This window comes from Myotis nattereri (assembly GCF_964212035.1).
Source record: "Myotis nattereri genome assembly, chromosome: 21".
Classification (NCBI taxonomy): domain Eukaryota; kingdom Metazoa; phylum Chordata; class Mammalia; order Chiroptera; family Vespertilionidae; genus Myotis; species Myotis nattereri.
The window spans coordinates 10,870,467-10,886,501 of NC_138097.1; the positions used below are offsets into that span (position 1 = coordinate 10,870,467).

The 16,035-nt window shown below is 59.8% G+C and overlaps 2 protein-coding genes across 2 annotated transcripts in view; both read left to right on the top strand.

Moving 5' to 3' along the window:
• Positions 1 to 16,035, top strand: part of CRTC3 (CREB regulated transcription coactivator 3) — a gene marked incomplete at its 5' end in the record, with an annotated part of 1,283,408 nt that overhangs the window by 870,968 nt on the left and 396,405 nt on the right. The gene's annotated exons all lie outside the window — the stretch shown is intronic.
• PLIN1 (perilipin 1) lies at positions 870 to 12,190 on the top strand (the record flags this gene model as incomplete). The annotated part of the gene is made up of 8 exons (XM_081114798.1): positions 870 to 914; positions 3,544 to 3,748; positions 5,556 to 5,638; positions 7,008 to 7,272; positions 7,565 to 7,737; positions 9,262 to 9,474; positions 9,706 to 9,951; positions 10,485 to 12,190. 8 exons carry the CDS (start codon positions 870 to 872, stop codon positions 10,791 to 10,793), a joined length of 1,539 nt encoding a protein of 512 aa, XP_080970924.1. The 3' UTR covers positions 10,794 to 12,190.

Below are 16,035 nucleotides of genomic sequence, written 5' to 3' on the forward strand. Positions count from 1 at the left end.
CCTGGGCATGTGCCCTGACCAGGAATCGAACCAGCAACCTTTGGATGTATGGGATGATGCCCAACCAACCGAGTCACTCGGCCGGGGCAGAACCTCTTAACTCTTTTTTTTTTTTAATTTTTTAAAATATATTTTTATTGATTTCAGAGAGGAAGGGAGAGGGAGAGGGATAGAGAAACATTAATGATGAGAGAGAATCATGGATCGGCTCCCTCCTGCATGACCCCCACTGGGGATCGAGCACACAACCTGGGCACGTGCCCTTGACTGGGAATCGAACCCAGGACCCTTCAGTCCGCAGGCTGACGCTCTATCCACTGAGCCAAACCAGCCAGGGCGGAACCTTTTAACTCTTAAAGTGACCTTCATTTTTTTACTTCTTACCCTGCATCCTTGTAAGAAACACCAATCTTTTTCTTTTTTAAAAATGTATTTTTATTGATTTCAGAGAGGAAGGGAGAGAGAAAGAGAGAGATAGAAACATCAATAATGAAAGAGACTCATGGATTGAATGCCTCCTGCAAGCCCCCTCCTGGGGATCAAGCCCGCAATCCGGTCATGTACCCTGACTGGGAATCGAACCCGGGACCTCTTGGTCCATGGGACGACACTGAGCCACCACAGCCGGGCAGAAACACCAGTCTTGACAAGCAGGCTGTGGGCACCTCATCCCAGTGGGACCCCCCAGGAGTGACTGCTCGTCTGTGCCATCCGCCCTCCAGCCTAGTGCCTCCTGTTCAGGGCACCCCAGCACCCAGGCAGCCTGGGCCCAGCTGGAGGCCCGAGAGGGAGGGACTGGCCCTGGGCGTCTGCAGCTGAGGGTTTGCTGATGCACCGGGGCCTTCTGCTTTGCAGCGTGAAGAGCTACGATGGCCGTGAACAAGAGCCCCACCCTGATGGACGGAGACTGCCCCGTAAGTAACCGGGGCGCATGCGGTGGGGTGGACCCGTGAGGGAGGCTTAGGGTACGTGGGGCAAGATGCGTGGAGTGCGGCAGTCACCTACCTTTCCGACCTCACAGACCACCAGTGGTCCACGGACATTGGCGTTCATTGACCGTTAGGTCTTAGTTATTCTTGCTCTCACTTCATTCTGCAGAGGACTGTTAGAGGATCGAGGGGGAGGGGCGACAGGGAAGATGCCATTAAAACAAAGGACTTTGGAGAAAAAGGACAGAAATACCAGCTGGGAGGGAGAAGAGAAGGGACCTGCTGTATTCTTTCTTTTTTTAAAAAAAAATATTTGTATTGATTTCAGAGAGGAAGGGAGAGGGAGAGAGAGAGAGACAGAAACATCAGTGATAAGAGAGAATCATAGATCGGCTGCCTCCTGCACACCCCCCACTGGGGATGGAGCCCACAACCAGGCATGTGCCCTTGACCGGGAATCGAACCGTGACCTCCTGGTTCCTAGGTTGATGCTCAACCACTGAGCCACACCGGCCGGAGAGAACCACTGTATTCTAAACCCGGGCGCGGAGACCCACGCTCTGTCCGCCCAGGCGGAGGTCCCTGCAGTAGGAGCCGCTGCGCGCTGTCACCAGGCGTTGTCCCTGCCGTGGTCTGCGACCGTGGCGCCTCGCAGTCACACAGGGCACAGCCTGCACTGCTGCCTGTGGGACAGGGGAGGGGCGCGTGTCCAGGGCTGTGTCCAGCTGGTTCCCACGTGATTTGGGATGGTTTGACGTGTTTGAATGTACCTGCTAATCTCCTGGCCAAGCCTCTCTGATTCAGACAGTTCAAATAGTGAAACTGCCCAGCCGGTGTGGCTCAGCGATTGAGCGCCGACCTATGAGCCTGGGGGGTGGGGTGGGCTACAGATTGATTCCCGGTCAGGGCACATGCCCAGGTTGCGGGCTCCATCCCCAGTGTGGGGTGTGCAGGAGGCAGTCGATCAATGATTGATGGTTCTCATCATTGATGTTTCTCTCTCTCCTTCTCCCTTCCTCTCTGAAATCAATAAAAATATATTTTAAAAAATTTTGAGCCGAAACCGGTTTGGCTCAGTGGATAGAGCGTCGGCCTGCGGACTGAAGGGTCCCAGGTTCGATTCTGGTCAAGGGCATGTACCTGGGTTGCGAGCGCATCCCCGGTGGGGGATGTGCAGGAGGCGGCTGATCGATGTTTCTGACTTTCTCTCTCTCTCTCCCTTCCTCTCTGTAAAAAATCAATAAACTATATTAAAAAAAAAGAAAAAAGAAAAAAAAACAGGAATGGCGAGCCTGCTGCTTGCCTATCCTAATATTAAAAAAAAAAAAAAAATTTGAAATGAAAAAATGATGAAGCCACACCATACTCACCTTGTCCCAAGTTAGCTTACTTACCCTTTGCCCTGGGAATCGCCGTGTTAAGTTTTGTGTTGATCGTGGAGCACACAGAGACTCAAGCTGGTCAGGTGCACAGTGAAGCCATCCTAATGTGTGTGTAGGGGGCGTATTTTCTTCCCAGGACCTCTCTCTTCCTTGGCTTTGCCTAAAAGAACCCCTGAGGACTCTGTCCAAAACATGAGAGAAAAGGTTTGCTGTTGTCAGTCATAATCTTTTTCTGGCTCAGATTTCAAACTCACCTGCAGGACAGGAAGCTCAGAGACTGTAGCCTGGGTCTAGCAGATGCACACACCTTCTGGGTGGGTCTGTCGCTCAGCCTCCCACCGGCGGACACGGCTGGGAGCCCGCCTCCCCAGCAGAACCATGTGCCAGTGGCAAATTCAAAGCGAGTCAGAGCTGGGGGCCTTTCTCTTTTCCTTTTTTAAAAAAGTATATTTTTATTGATTTCAGAGAGGAAGGGAGAGGGAGAAAGAGATAGAAACCTCAATGATAGGAGAGAATCATGGATCGGCTGCCTCCTGCACGCCCCCTACTGGAGATTGAGCCCACAACCCGCGCATGTGCCCTGACCGGGAATCGAACGCGGGACCCTTCAGTCTGCTCTACCCACTGAGCCAAACCAGCTATATAATAAAAGGCTAATATGCAAACTGACCAAATGGCGAATGACAAGTTGCTATGACACACACCAGGGAGCAGATGCACACCACAGGAGCTGCCCCCAGTGAGCACGGCTCAGCCAGAAGCCCTGAGCTGGGCTCATGGCTGGCGAGCGCAGCGGCAGTGGCAGGAGCCTCTCCCCGCCTTCGCCGCAGCGCTAAGGCTATCCGACTGCCCCCAAGGGCTCCTGGACTGCGAGAGGGCGCAGGCCCGGCTGAAGGACTCCCACACGGTGCACAAATTTCGTGCACCAGGCCTCTAGTGTTTAGATACAGCCCCCAAGCTGAGATGGACAGAAGCTCTGTGCCAGACTGTGTCAGTGGGTGGGCTGGAGCCTGGGGGCGCCGTGCCCTGGGAGCCCTGCAGAGCTGGGCTGTGGCCCGTTTCCCTGTGGGGGGTGCAGAGACCCCCGAGACCTGGCTCCCTGCTAGGTCACTGGACCCAGGCTGGCCTCGCCAGTGGGCTCTGTGGCCCTGGGGCCGACTTAGGGGGTTGCAGGGGCGGGAGAGGGAGGTGCGACCACTCGCACACCTTGGCCTGTCTTCCTCCCACGCCAGGAGCAGGAGAACGTGCTGCAGCGCGTCCTGCAGCTGCCCGTGGTGAGCGGCACCTGCGAGTGCGTCCAGAAGACCTACACCAGCACCAAGGAGACCCACCCGCTGGTGGCTTCCGTGTGCAACGCCTACGAGAAGGGCGTGCAGGGCGCCAGCAGCCTGGCCGCCTGGAGCATGGAGCCCGTGGTCCGCAGGCTGTCCACCCAGTGTGAGTCCCCGTGGCCCGTGGGCCGCCCGCGTCCTCACGCATGCTCCCTGCCTGCCTGCCAGTCTGTGTGTCCACCGTCAGTCTGTCTGATCACGTCACAGCTTGCTGCGCTGTCCGCTTATACGTGTGTCTGACTCGTTGCATAGCCTTCTCATCGATAGCTATGGATCATGGAGCTATGGAGATGGAGAGATGGATGTAGATATAGCTCTTCTTGTCGACAGATGCCCAGCTGGCATTTTCCTAGGATAACAGTGATGGGCCAAGGAATTGGCAGGAGGCGTGGGCAGAGCTGTGGGCGGTGGTGGGAGTGGGCCCCGTGGCCGGTCAGACACCCACTTCAGCTCCAGATGCAGCCACCGGAACTAGCAGAGCCCGGCACAGAGGCAGGGGTGGCGGGCACCAGGGTGGCCTGCCAGGGCTGTGGAGAGCGGAGGCCAGGGAAGCCCTCGGGGCTCAGCCGCTGGTGGTACCAGCTCGTGACACACGGGAGCAGCAGAGAGCTGCCAGCCAGAGCCCTAGCGGGGCAGGGCACCCCTCCCTGTGCCTTCCCAGACCTGCCCCTGATCAGTGTCCTGCCCCCATGTAAACCTGCCTCCCAGGCCCAGCCCTGGGTGTGTGTGGGGGGGGGGCGGGGGGGTGGAGATGGGGAGTGAGGGAAACCCCAGCAATACCAGGAAGCCTGGAACTTTCCACCATCCTGATTAGAGAATCACAGGGTCTGAGGAGTCCGTACAGCAAGCAGGAGAGCACAGGGGTGGGGAGGACCCAGGCCCCGGCCGCCTCCCCCCTACAGGCTCCTCAGATAATCCCTTGGTCTCCTTTTGCCCAGTCAGAAGACGGCCAGGTCATCTGGGCTCTCTGCTAAAAACTTTGTAAAGAGAAATAAGATACCTGGCGTAAGAGCATATGAAAGGGTACATATAAAACCCATCTCCAGCCCTGGCCAGTGTGGCCCAATGAATAGAGCATCGGCCTGCAGACCGAAGGGTCCCGGGTTCGATTCCGGTCAAGGGCATGTACCTCGGGGCACGTGCAGGAAGCAACCAATCGATGTGTGTCTCTCACATCGATGTTTCTGTCTCTCCCTCTCTCTACCACTCTCTCTAAAAGATCAATGGGAAAAAAATGTCCTTGGGTGGGGATTAACAAACAAACAAAAACAACCACCACAACAAACCATCTCCATGGCCAATGGCAGAGCTGGTCCCCCTGTCCCTGGGCAGGGTCTCCGGTGCCTGTGCCTCCTCGGGCACCTGCCCCGCCCAGGGCGCCACTCCTTTCTCTGCCCTGCGCACTGTTGACCGTCTCACTCCTAGAGGCTCAAAGGAGGGCTGGGGACAGACTGGGGCCTGGACGGGCTGTGACTGGGAGTCTGTCGCCTCTGGGTAGCGCCAGGCCTGGTCCCACCAAGGCCCCCCAGGCCCTGCTGCCCCCTCTCCCACCTCTGCTGCCGCCGGTCTTAGCGGCTGATTCACACAGTTTCCCTCCCTTTCTCCCCACCACCCCGCCAGGCAGGCACCGTTAATCCTCCCCGACAGTGAGGGACCTGGGGCCAGGCAGGCTGTGACTTGCCCGGAGCCACTCACTGCAGACGCGAGTGCAGGTCTGCCTGACTCCAGTGCCCACACGGAGGGCAGGAGCCGGCCAGTCTCCAGGGGTCACGGCAGACGGGGGCTGGAGGGGACAGAGGCCCTCGGGCCCCGTGATGCTCTGGAGGGAGCAGGACTGGGGGGTCTGAGGGCTCCAGGTGCCTTGCTTGGCACAGAGGCCACCGCAAGGTTGTCACTCTGCCCTTTGCTTCCAGTCACAGCCGCTAATGAGCTGGCCTGCCGAGGCCTGGACACCCTGGAGGAGAAGATCCCGGCCCTCCAGTACCCCCCTGAGAAGGTGAGCCCCTCTCTCTTCTCTCAGGGGAGCGGGGTGCAGACCCTGGATGCCCTGACCGGGAGTCGTTCATTTCTGTGGCGAGCGCCTTCCCAGGCTGGGGGCGCTGCCTGCCCCCCAGGCCACGCACTGCGCTCCTTCCTGGCCCCGTGGAGCCGAAGGAAGGCAGGCTTTCTGGCACCAGCAGGTATAGGGTGAGTCACCTAATCCCAACACCTCCCACCCCCCCGAAACCCCCCAGGGGCCTGCATTGGACACAGTGGTGTCCGCAGCCACCTAAGATCCTCGTCACACCCGCAGATCCCAGGATTGCAGGCCCCTGTCCTCCAGATCAGCGGTCGCCAATGGTGGGCTGTGAGGTCTGAAAGGTGGGCGACCACTGCATGGGCCTGAGGCTGAGGAGGCAGGGCCCCTGGATACATAGTTGCTGGGTATTTGTTATGGTAACTAAGTCTCATCCCCCACCCGCCCCCGTCCTGCGCCAGGGCCGGAATGCGTGATTTCTAGAGCTGTCTCATGTCACCCTCCTGTCAGTCCTGGGGATGGGTGCTTGTCCCCATTTTACAGATGGAAAAACTGGTGACTTCCCGCTGGTCTCACAGCCTCCGGGGAGGCCCTGAGATCGGGTCTGTGTGGCTCCCAGGCCTGTGCTCTGCTGTGTTCTTTTTCCCCGATGAAGGGCAACATCTTTGTCACAAAGGAGGTCCCAGGCTAATGGGAGAGACACATTCTTATTTTATTTTATTTTTTTTTATCCTCACCCGAGGATATAATTCCATTGATTTTTAGAGAGAGTGGAAGAGAGAGGGAAATACAGAGAGAAACACTGATGTGAGAGAAACACATCGATTGGTTGTCTCCTGCACACGCCCCAACCAGGGCCCGGGCCGGGGAGGAGCCTGCAACTGAGGTCCGTGCCCTTGACCGGAATCGAACCCGGGACCCTTTGGTCTGCAAGCCGACACTCTATCCACTGAGCCAAACTGGTGAGGGCGAGACATGTTCTTTCACTGCAGAACGTGCAGGAAGCTCAGCCCCATCCATAAATCCCTGTAGATGCAGCCGGGCTGTGAGCAGCGCTCTGAAGGGAGGTCAGAGCAGACGGAGGAGTTTTGAAGAACAGACATCTGTGATGCATTTCAGAGAGGAAGGGAGAGGGAGAGAGAGAAACATCAATGATGAGAGAGAATCATGGATCGGCTGCCTCCTGCATGCCCCCTATTGGGGATCAAACCCGCAACCCGGGCATGTGCCCTGACTGGAGGTCGAACCGTGACCTCCAGGTTCATAGGTCGATGCTCAACCACTGAGCCACGCCGGCCGGGCTCCCCTGGGCCTTTCAAGCACCTGACCCTCCTCCCCTCTCCCCCAGATCGCCTCCGAGCTGAAGGGCACCATCTCCACCCGCCTCCGCAGCGCCCGGAACAGCATCAGCGTGCCCATCGCCAGCACGTCGGACAAGGTCCTGGGGGCCGCCCTGGCCAGCTGTGAGCTCGCCTTGGGGGTGGCCAAAGACACTGCGGAGTACGCCGCCAAAACCCGAGTCGGCCGGCTGGCCTCCGGGGGCGCCGAGCTGGCCGTGGGCGGTATGGAGAAGGTGGTGGAGTTCCTCATCCCTCCAGCCAAGGACGAGTCAGGTATCTGCCCGCAGGGGCTGCCAGTCCCGCCCTGGGGAGTGAGTTGGCCCCTGGAAATGAGCAAAGGGGGCAAGGACTCATCCAGCCCCTGCTCCGGAGCAGGGGAGGCCCCGCGGGGTTTCCGATGCGCCCACCCTCGCTTAGCCCGTCTCCCGTTCGCAAGCAGGGAAAGTGGGTGGCCCAGGTCACCAAGAGCCTGTGGAGCTGGGACAGCAGCGGCAGCCGTAACCCAGCCCAGCTTTCCCTGCACCTCTGATCCGCTCTCCCTTCTCTCCCCCCAACTCCTCCCCAGCCCCCGCTCCGGGACGCCAGCAGGCCCAGAAGCCTCCCAAGACCAATCGCAGCCTCATGAGCCGGGTGGGGAACCTGGCCAACACCGTCTCTCAGCACACCTTCCAGACCACAAAGCAGGTGCTGAAGCAGGGCCATGCCCTGGCCATGTGGATCCCCGGGGTGGCGCCCCTGGTGAGTGTCTGCCCTGAGCTCTAAGCTCTGACTGCCCCCCCCCCCCCCCCCGCTCCCCACAGCCTGGGCTGGGACTTTAGGCCTAAGGACAAGAGGAAAGGCCAGGATGCAAGCTGAGGGTCCTGCCCCATCACCCGTTCTCCCACTGGGTCCCATCCCCCTTCGTTTCCAATTGGGCCTCTCGCCGTGGGCCCTCCCACCTGTGAGGGAGCAGACCCCCCCCCACACACACACACACACACAGCTGCTGTCCAGGCACTCGGGCGTGTCACCTGTAAATAAACAAGGCACAATCCATTCTGTTGGGGAAGCTCTCGCTGGGCGGCGTCCGCCTGCTCCCAGGTCTCTGAATCCCCTCTGGAGGCGTCCGATTTGCACCCCCTGCACCCGAGGCAGAGCCGCTTCCCTAGGCCCAGGAGGGGCAGCTTCTCTTCCCCCGTCTCTCTGTGTGTTTCAGCAGAGACGGGCTGGATTGTTAAAAACATATCTGTATTGCTTTCAGAGAGGAAGGGAGAGGGAGAGAGAGAGAAGCATCCATGATGAGAGAGAATCATGGATCGGCTGCCTCCTGCACGCCCCCTACTGGGGATCGAGCCCGCAACCCGGGCATGTGCCCTGACTGGGAATCGAACCGTGACCTCCTGGTTCCTGGGTCAATGCTCAACCACTGAGTCACACCGGCTGGGCTGGATTTTTTCATAGGGAACTTTAGTAAGAAACTAAGGCCGAAAAGGAAATAAAGGCAGTATTAAAGCGTCAAGGTCAGCAAACACATTTCAGCCATCATCCGGGTGATCTTTTCAAAAGCATCGCTCATTCATTCAAGCTGAGAACCTACTGTGCGCTGGGTTCTGTGGCTCCAGTAGGAAGGCACCGCGGGGCCATTTACCAGTGGGGCCTGCTGGTCTCCTCCCATGGGACTCTGGCCCACCTGATTTTGTCACTCTGTAAAGATCTGCAACCACTTACTAGAGTTAAACACACACCTCCCCGGAGACCTGGCAATCCCGCCAGCAGAATAGAGCTGATATCCCCCAAGCGACAGGTCAGAAACATTCCTCTCAGCTGTACCCTTGGCCGTGAACTGAGAACAACTCACATAGCCCCCAAAAGCAGAATGGCAAATGTCCATTTCGACAGTGGAATATTACACAGGAGAGAAAAGGAGGGCCACTTGGGCCTGCAAAGCATGCGTAAACCTCACAACATAGTACTGAACCGAAGAAGCTCTTCCTGAAAACACGCAGTAGGAGTCCATTTAGGTGACGTTCAGAAATAGGCAGAACCAGTGCCTGGTGAGAGGGCAGAAGGTCACCCTCGGGGTACTGACCGGGCGGGGGTCACGGGGGCACCCTGGGCTGTTGAGAGTGGTCTCCGTCTTGACCTGCGCTGATCACACAGGCGTGTGCCCTGTGTGTCACTTGCCTCAGTGAGAAGTTCTAAGAACAGTCCCCTGGGGGGAGGCCCGTTGGCTGCGGGGCTGTGATGCCAGAGCCCCCCCCCCCCCCGCCTTGGCACCCGCAGAGCAGCCTGGCCCAGTGGGGAGCGTCAGCGGCCTCGCAGGTGGTGATCCGGCGGCCGAGCGAGGTGCGGGTGCCCTGGCTGCACAACCTGGCTGCCGCCGCCGCCGCCGCCCGCGAGGCGAACCACGATGACCAGACAGACAGCGAGGGGGACGAGGCCAAGGAGAAGGAGAAGGAGGACTCGGACTCGGAGGCGGAGGAGCAGCTCAGCGAGGTGAGAGGGAGCGGAGGGGTGCACAGCGCGGGGGGTGAGAAGCAGAGGCCCAGCCTCCAGGCCCTCCATGCCCTGCTCACAGCATAGTCGGGCTCAGAGAGGGCAAGTGACCTGCCTGAGGCCACACAGCAGCCAGGCCAGGGGGCCATGTTCTTTCCCTCTAGGCCTGCGGTGGGGGAGGGGAAGGGCCAGGGACGCTGCCGGAGGCCCTGACCTTGCTCTGGTCCCCAGGCAGCAGACCTGGCGCGCCCCCAGGGCCTCCTGGGCAGCGCAGTGCACACCCTGCAGAAGGCTGTCCAGGGCACCATCTCGGTCATGCTGTGGGCGCCCGCCGCCGTGCTGGGCACGGCGGGGAGGATGCTGCACCTCACGTCGGCCCCCGCGGCCACCTCGACCAAGAGCAGGGCCATGTCGCTGTCAGACGCCCTGAAGGGGGTCACGGACAACGTGGTGGACACGGTGGTGCACTACGTGCCGGTGAGTCACACCCGCCACCCCCCTCCCCTCAGGGCCCGGGCAACATGCTGACCTCCTGGGGCCCCAGGAATAGAGAGACCTGGTGCCCTGGCCTGAGACCTTCCTCCCTCTCCCTCCTCCCGGTCAGAATGGGGGTCCCTGTGGCCTGGCCCTCACCCCTCAGCTCCCACCTGCAGGGCCTGGGCTCACCCGGTCAGTCACTCCCACCACGAGGTGTGGCAGGGCTCTTGGCAGCCGGCTCGGCTCCCTTGGGCCAGATCAGAAGCAGGCAGTGTGTGGGCCCCAGGACGGGTCAGGAAAGCCACTGGCCTCCCATTGAGAGGGCCTGGAGAGGCACCAGGGGCCCAGAAACCTTAGGAGGGTCTGCCTTGCCTGGGTGCAGCGCACCCCACGCCCCTGCACCACAGGCCCTGGCCCCCCCCCAGCCTGTGCCCTGCTGATGGCTGCTCCTGGGAGGCGGGGCCGCGGGGGTGGGTGGGTCAGAGGCTCAAGGCGAGACCAAACCGGGCCCTGAGGCGGCTGCCTGGTCTCAGCTCCCCAGGTTGTCCCTGATGGAGCCCGAGAGCGAATTCCGGGAAATCGAGGAGTTGAAGCGCAGGGCATCCGCGGCGCCCACCTGCCCGGAGCCCGCACAGCGCCCGGCGCAGCACCGGGGCAGCCTGCGCAGCGCCAGGGGGCCGGGCCTGGAGGACAGAGGGGACCTGCCCACGGCGCTGAGCAACGCGTTCCCGGCCGTGCCCCGCGAGAAGGCGCGCAGGGTCAGCGACAGCTTCTTCCGGCCCAGCCACATGGAGCCCATCCTGGGCCGCGCGCAGTACAACCAGCTGCGCAAGAAGAGCTGAGCGCCCGGCCGCCCGAGCCGCCCCCGGGGCCCGCGTCGCCAGCGAGTAAGAACCTCCGCGTCCGAGAGCGTGGACTTCTTCAAAGCAGCCCCTGGCACCCGGAGCCCCGCACCCCATCTTTTGAGCATCCTTTTGGGGCTAAGTCTGCAGTCAATTTTTAAGAAAAATCAGAGCAGCAACCTGCTTTGATTCTCTTTTGTTTTGTTTTGTTCATCCTCACCTGAGGATATTTTTCCATTGATTTTTTAGGGAGAGAAGTGAGAGGGAAAGACAGAAACATCTGGGTGAGAGAAACACATGGGTTGGTTGCCTCCTGCACGCGCCCTGATGAGGGCCCGGGCCAGGGAGGAGCCTGCAACCAAAGCACGTGCCCTTGACCCGAATGGAACCTGGGACCCTTCGGTCCGCAGGCCGGGGCTCTATCCACTGAGCCACACCGGCCAGGGCCTGTCTTGTTTTTTTACTAAAAGGTGAATTGCCTCACTTGATGTCTCACTCTTTAAGCCAACTTGCAGCCAAAGGACGTTAGACTGTTTCTAAGATTTAGATGCCTCCGTTGGAGACAAATACTTGCCACCAGTGAGTTACATGCCGCTACCCTGCAGCTCCAACCGGCAGGAGGCCCGGGCACGGTGTCAGCCCAGAGATTCCTGCCCGTGAGTTTCCCGGGAGGCTCACAGGGAAGGAATGATCAGGTGTGAAAGCGCTTGTGTGTGTCTATGAAATATCAGCGTCATTTTGCGCACCCGGTACACCGCGTCTCACAGACTGGGTCCTGCCGCGCTCGTAGCGCCACCTTCTGGCTCAAAACACACCCCTTTGCCGCCTTCCCGTCTGGCCTGCACATACGCATTCATTCATTCATTCATTCATTCATTCATTCATTCATCCTGCTGGTCCCGTTTGGACTGCTGGCGCCCTGGTGTGCGGGGACCACAACGGTGACCCTTCACGTAGAAAGTTTGCACTATTAGAGCGTTCCAAGTTCACGTTTTAAAAATGTTAATATCTGGTAAATCTAAGAAGTGAGCACGTATAATTTAAAATTCAAACACTGCAAGAGGGTGCGTGTCTCCCCAACTTGAGGTCCCGGGGTCCCTCTCACAAAGACAGCCTCGGTGCCAGCCTCCTGAATCCGTCCAGCTGCCGGCTGCGCTAGTGCGGGCACGTGTGTGCGTACTTCCCACGCTTCCACAGCCGTGAGATGCTGTGCTCGCCTCTTCTCACCTCACGGTTCACCTTAGACATCGTAAGTCCCCCTGGCTCCTTTCGGTGGCCACCTAGTAAGTGCCTCATAACGTCATTGATGTAACTGGTTCCCTGACGAAGGGCTTTGAGGTTGTTGCCATTTTCTTGCTACTGCAGACAGTACCGCAATAAACGTCCTTATACAGCATGTGTGTGTACACGTGTGGATGTATCTTTAGGGTGAACTTATCCCTTGGAACCGTGACTTGGTGGGCGAAAGGGTATCTATGTTGTTATTATTGTTTTATATATATACTGGGGCCCAGTGCATGAATTCGTGCACCTTGAAAGGAACTGTGGGCCACGAGGCTGCAGTGGGCACCAGGGTGGGTCTCGGCCCACCCTCCGCACCCCCGCCCAGGCCCTCCCACTGGGGTCCCTGGTCCCCTGTGTGCTGGCAGCCCCACTCCCTCCGCCGCCACTCCCACGCACTGACGGTGCCATCCTGCTCGCTCCCCTTGACAGAGTGGAGCAGTTGGGGCCGGTGCCAGCAGCTGGTGTGAGTGGGGCTGTCCTGACAGTGGGTGCGAGCCCTGATTGCCCCTAAGGAGCAGGGGGAGGTGGAGAAGACCTCAGGGGCGATTGGGGCCGGCAGCTGCTGCTCACACCCACTGATGGCACCAAGTGATCGGTACCAGCGCTGGACACCGGCAGTGGGTGCGAGCATCAGGAAGGACCGCAGCGCGCACAGGAGCAAAGAATTTTCAGTAACTACCAGAGGCTTGCCCCGATGACAGCGACTGGCGCCCCGCCCTGGTCTGGTGCCCCCACTCACCTGCTCCACTCCCCCACCGCCACCAAAGCACCACCATGTTCCCCACATGCCCCCTGGTGGTCAGTGCATGTCATAGCGACCGATTGTTCAGTCTATTTGCATATTAGCCTTTTGTTATGTAGGATTTTATTGATTTCAGAGAAGGAGATAGAAACATCAATAATGAGAGAGAATTATTGATTGGCTGCTTCCTGCACGCCCCACACTAGGGACCAAGCCCACAACCGAGGCATGTGCCCTGACCGGGAATCAAACTGTGACCTCTTGGTTCATAGCTTGACGCTAACCACTGAGCCACGCCGGCTGAGCGGAAGGGTATCTATGTTTTAAAATTGTTAGATAACTGCTAAGTAGGCTTCCAAACAGACTCTGTTCTTATTATTTCCATCTGCAGCTGCACAGCTAATTAAGTGCTCGCTCCCTTCCTTCCCGGGTGTTTTCTGTCTGAAGGTGATGGCGGACGAGACAGGGAAAGGCCAGGTGCTCTGTCCCAGCGTCCCCGTCTCGGTCTGCCGCCTCCTCTGGTCTCTCTCTTCGCCGAGGTGTCAGGTGACTTAATTCAACCCGCTTCATGTAGTGACTTCTGTGCCTTGAGGCTGAGGGCTTCCTTATGCAGATGCAGCCAGAGTCTTGGCAATTTTGACAGCCTCTCTGTAGAAATCGCCTGTATCCAAAATGAATTAAATGTTGCTACTAATCAGAGCTCAGTTTTTATTCTGACTTTTAAAAAAACATGTTTTTATTGGTATCAGAGAGGAAGGGCGAAGGAGAGAGAGATAGGAACCTCAATGATGAGAGAGAATCTGGGGATCGAGCCCACAACCCAGGCCTGTGCCCTGACCTGGAATTGAACCAGGTCCGCAGGCCGATGCTCTATCCACTGGGCCAAACCGGCCAGGGCTTTTTTTTTTTTTTTTTTTTTTGCCTGTGTTACAGGGGCAGGAGGAGACCAGCCAGGAGGCTCTGCACCCACCCAGGCCAGAGACAGTGGGGCGAGGGTGAGAGGCTGTGGGGTTTGCAAAGACACTTGCCTGGACTGGAAGCTACTGTGGGAGGCAAATCAGGGCTTGGTAGTGCATATGAGAAGAGTGTCTAGAACAGTGGTTCTCAACCTTGGCTGCACATTAGAATCACCTGGGAATCTTTTTAAAATCCTGATTTCTGGGCCTCATCCTCCGGAAATTCTGTTTCTTTGTTATGGGGTGGGGCCACAACATGAGTAACAAAGAAACAGAATTTCCGGAGGATGAGGCCCAGGAATCAGGATTTTAAAAAAGATTCCCAGGTGATTCTAATGTGCAGCCAAGGTTGAGAACCACTGGTCTAGGATGTTCGAGTGACGGGGTGGGAGGGAGCACCTGGATAGCACCTGCCCAGGCAGGTGTAGGATGAACTCCTCTGAAAGGCTCCCACGGACCTTTTCCCACAGAATAGCCTGGGTAGGTGGGTGGGCTAAGATCTCCATAGCATCCCTCACCCCCCAGTGGCCTCTCCTGGGGGCAGTGGTCCCCCCCAGGAAGTCGACGCTGCTGGCAGTGGAATCTACCAATGGACCCATGGATCCCATGCCCTTTCCAAAGGCGGGGATGGAGGGGTGCAGGTGGGGTACTTTCCAGCCAGAGCCGTGGGCCAGGCCTTGTCAGTGCCTGCCCTGGGGGGTGGCCGACTCAGGGGTCAGACCTCATCCCGGTGGCTTCATGCGTGGCCACCCCGGGTCTGGGGCAGAGAAGGGGCGCAGCGATGACTTCCTGGTGCAGCCAGGGTCCCGACCCCCCGGGAGAAGCGCGCCCTCAGCCCAACCCTGAAAGTCATGTGGGGTGAATCCTCTCAGCCTTAGAAGAGTCGTGAAATCCGAGGAGAAAAGGGAGGTGGAGGCTCTGGGCGCCGGGAGGGAGAGCCTTGCGGGGGCGGGGCGTGCAGAGGGGAATGCGGCGGTGGGAGGAGGGCAGGTCTACACCTGAATCAACGAACGAAGCTGGGAAATCCGCCCTCCATCGCGCGGGGGGGGCCCCTGGTTAATTTTCGCCATCTTACGCGTTTCAACTGGCCATCAGGCCGGCTTCTCGGGTCGCTGTGTCCCCAGAGTTTGATGAGTCTGTGCTGGGATCAGGGAGCAACGCCGGCGACCCCCCGGCGGCGTCGAGGTACCAGGGACACGTGGCCCCGCCCCCAGACGTGGCCCCGCCCAGAGGCCCCGCCCACACCAGCTGAGGCCACGCCCACATCCCCGCCCCTCGCCCTCGCCCCGCCCCCCGTCTCGCCTGCGGACAGACTTGGCGGCGCCGCCCCGCCAGTGCCTCAGCCCCCACGAGCCCGGGCGGGCGGGGTTGCGGGGGGGAAGGCGGGATTATTTAGGGGGCGGGGGTCGTGGTGACGGCATCAGAGCGCGCGGCGTTAGGGCTCGGAGGCTGGCTGCACCCCTGCCGGTGAGTGGGGGCCGGGAGGGGGGTGCAGGGCGAGGACGGGGCGGGCGGGAGGCGCGCTCGCCCCCTGCGCAGGCCGGCGGGGCGCACTGGGAGCCGCCACCCTGGGGAGCCCATCCTGGCTGACCAGCCTCCGGAGGGCTCTTACCGGGGCGCGCGGCCCCCCTTCCTTACGTCCGGGGCCGCAGGCCGACACCCCGGGCCGGGCCGCGGGGAGGGGGCGCCCGGCTGCGAGGGTCGCCCCTGCATCTCTGACCGCTTTTCCGAACTTTCCCGGCGCCCGCCCCCTGCGCGCTCCCGCCCGCCCCGGCGCACGGTTCTGGGAGCCTTGGGGGCGCGGAGAAGCGGGAGCGCCAGGGGTTGGAAAAGTTCAGGGTGAGCGGGGCGGGGACCGCTGTGTCCCCGGCGCCGGACACCCCGCGGGGACGGAATGGTTTCGTGAACAAAAACCGTTACCGGCGCTGAGGGAAGTGGATGATAGGCGCGCCAGCCGCACGGGGTGCACAGCACCCCTGGATGGGTGCACGCAGCCTGGGCCACGGGCCTGCCCAGCGTGACACGGAACAGAACACGAGATAAGCCCTGGCCGGTGTGGCTCAGTGGGTAGAGCGTCCGCCTGCGAACTGAAGGGCCCCGGGTTCGATTCCGGTCAAGGGCACGTACCTCGGTTGCAGGTTCCCAGGTCCTAGTTTCGGGGTGCGTGCAGGAGGCAGCCAATGGACGTGTCTCTCTCACATCGATGTTCCTCTCTGGCTCTCCCGCTCCCTTCCACTCTCTCTAAAAATCAATGGGAAAA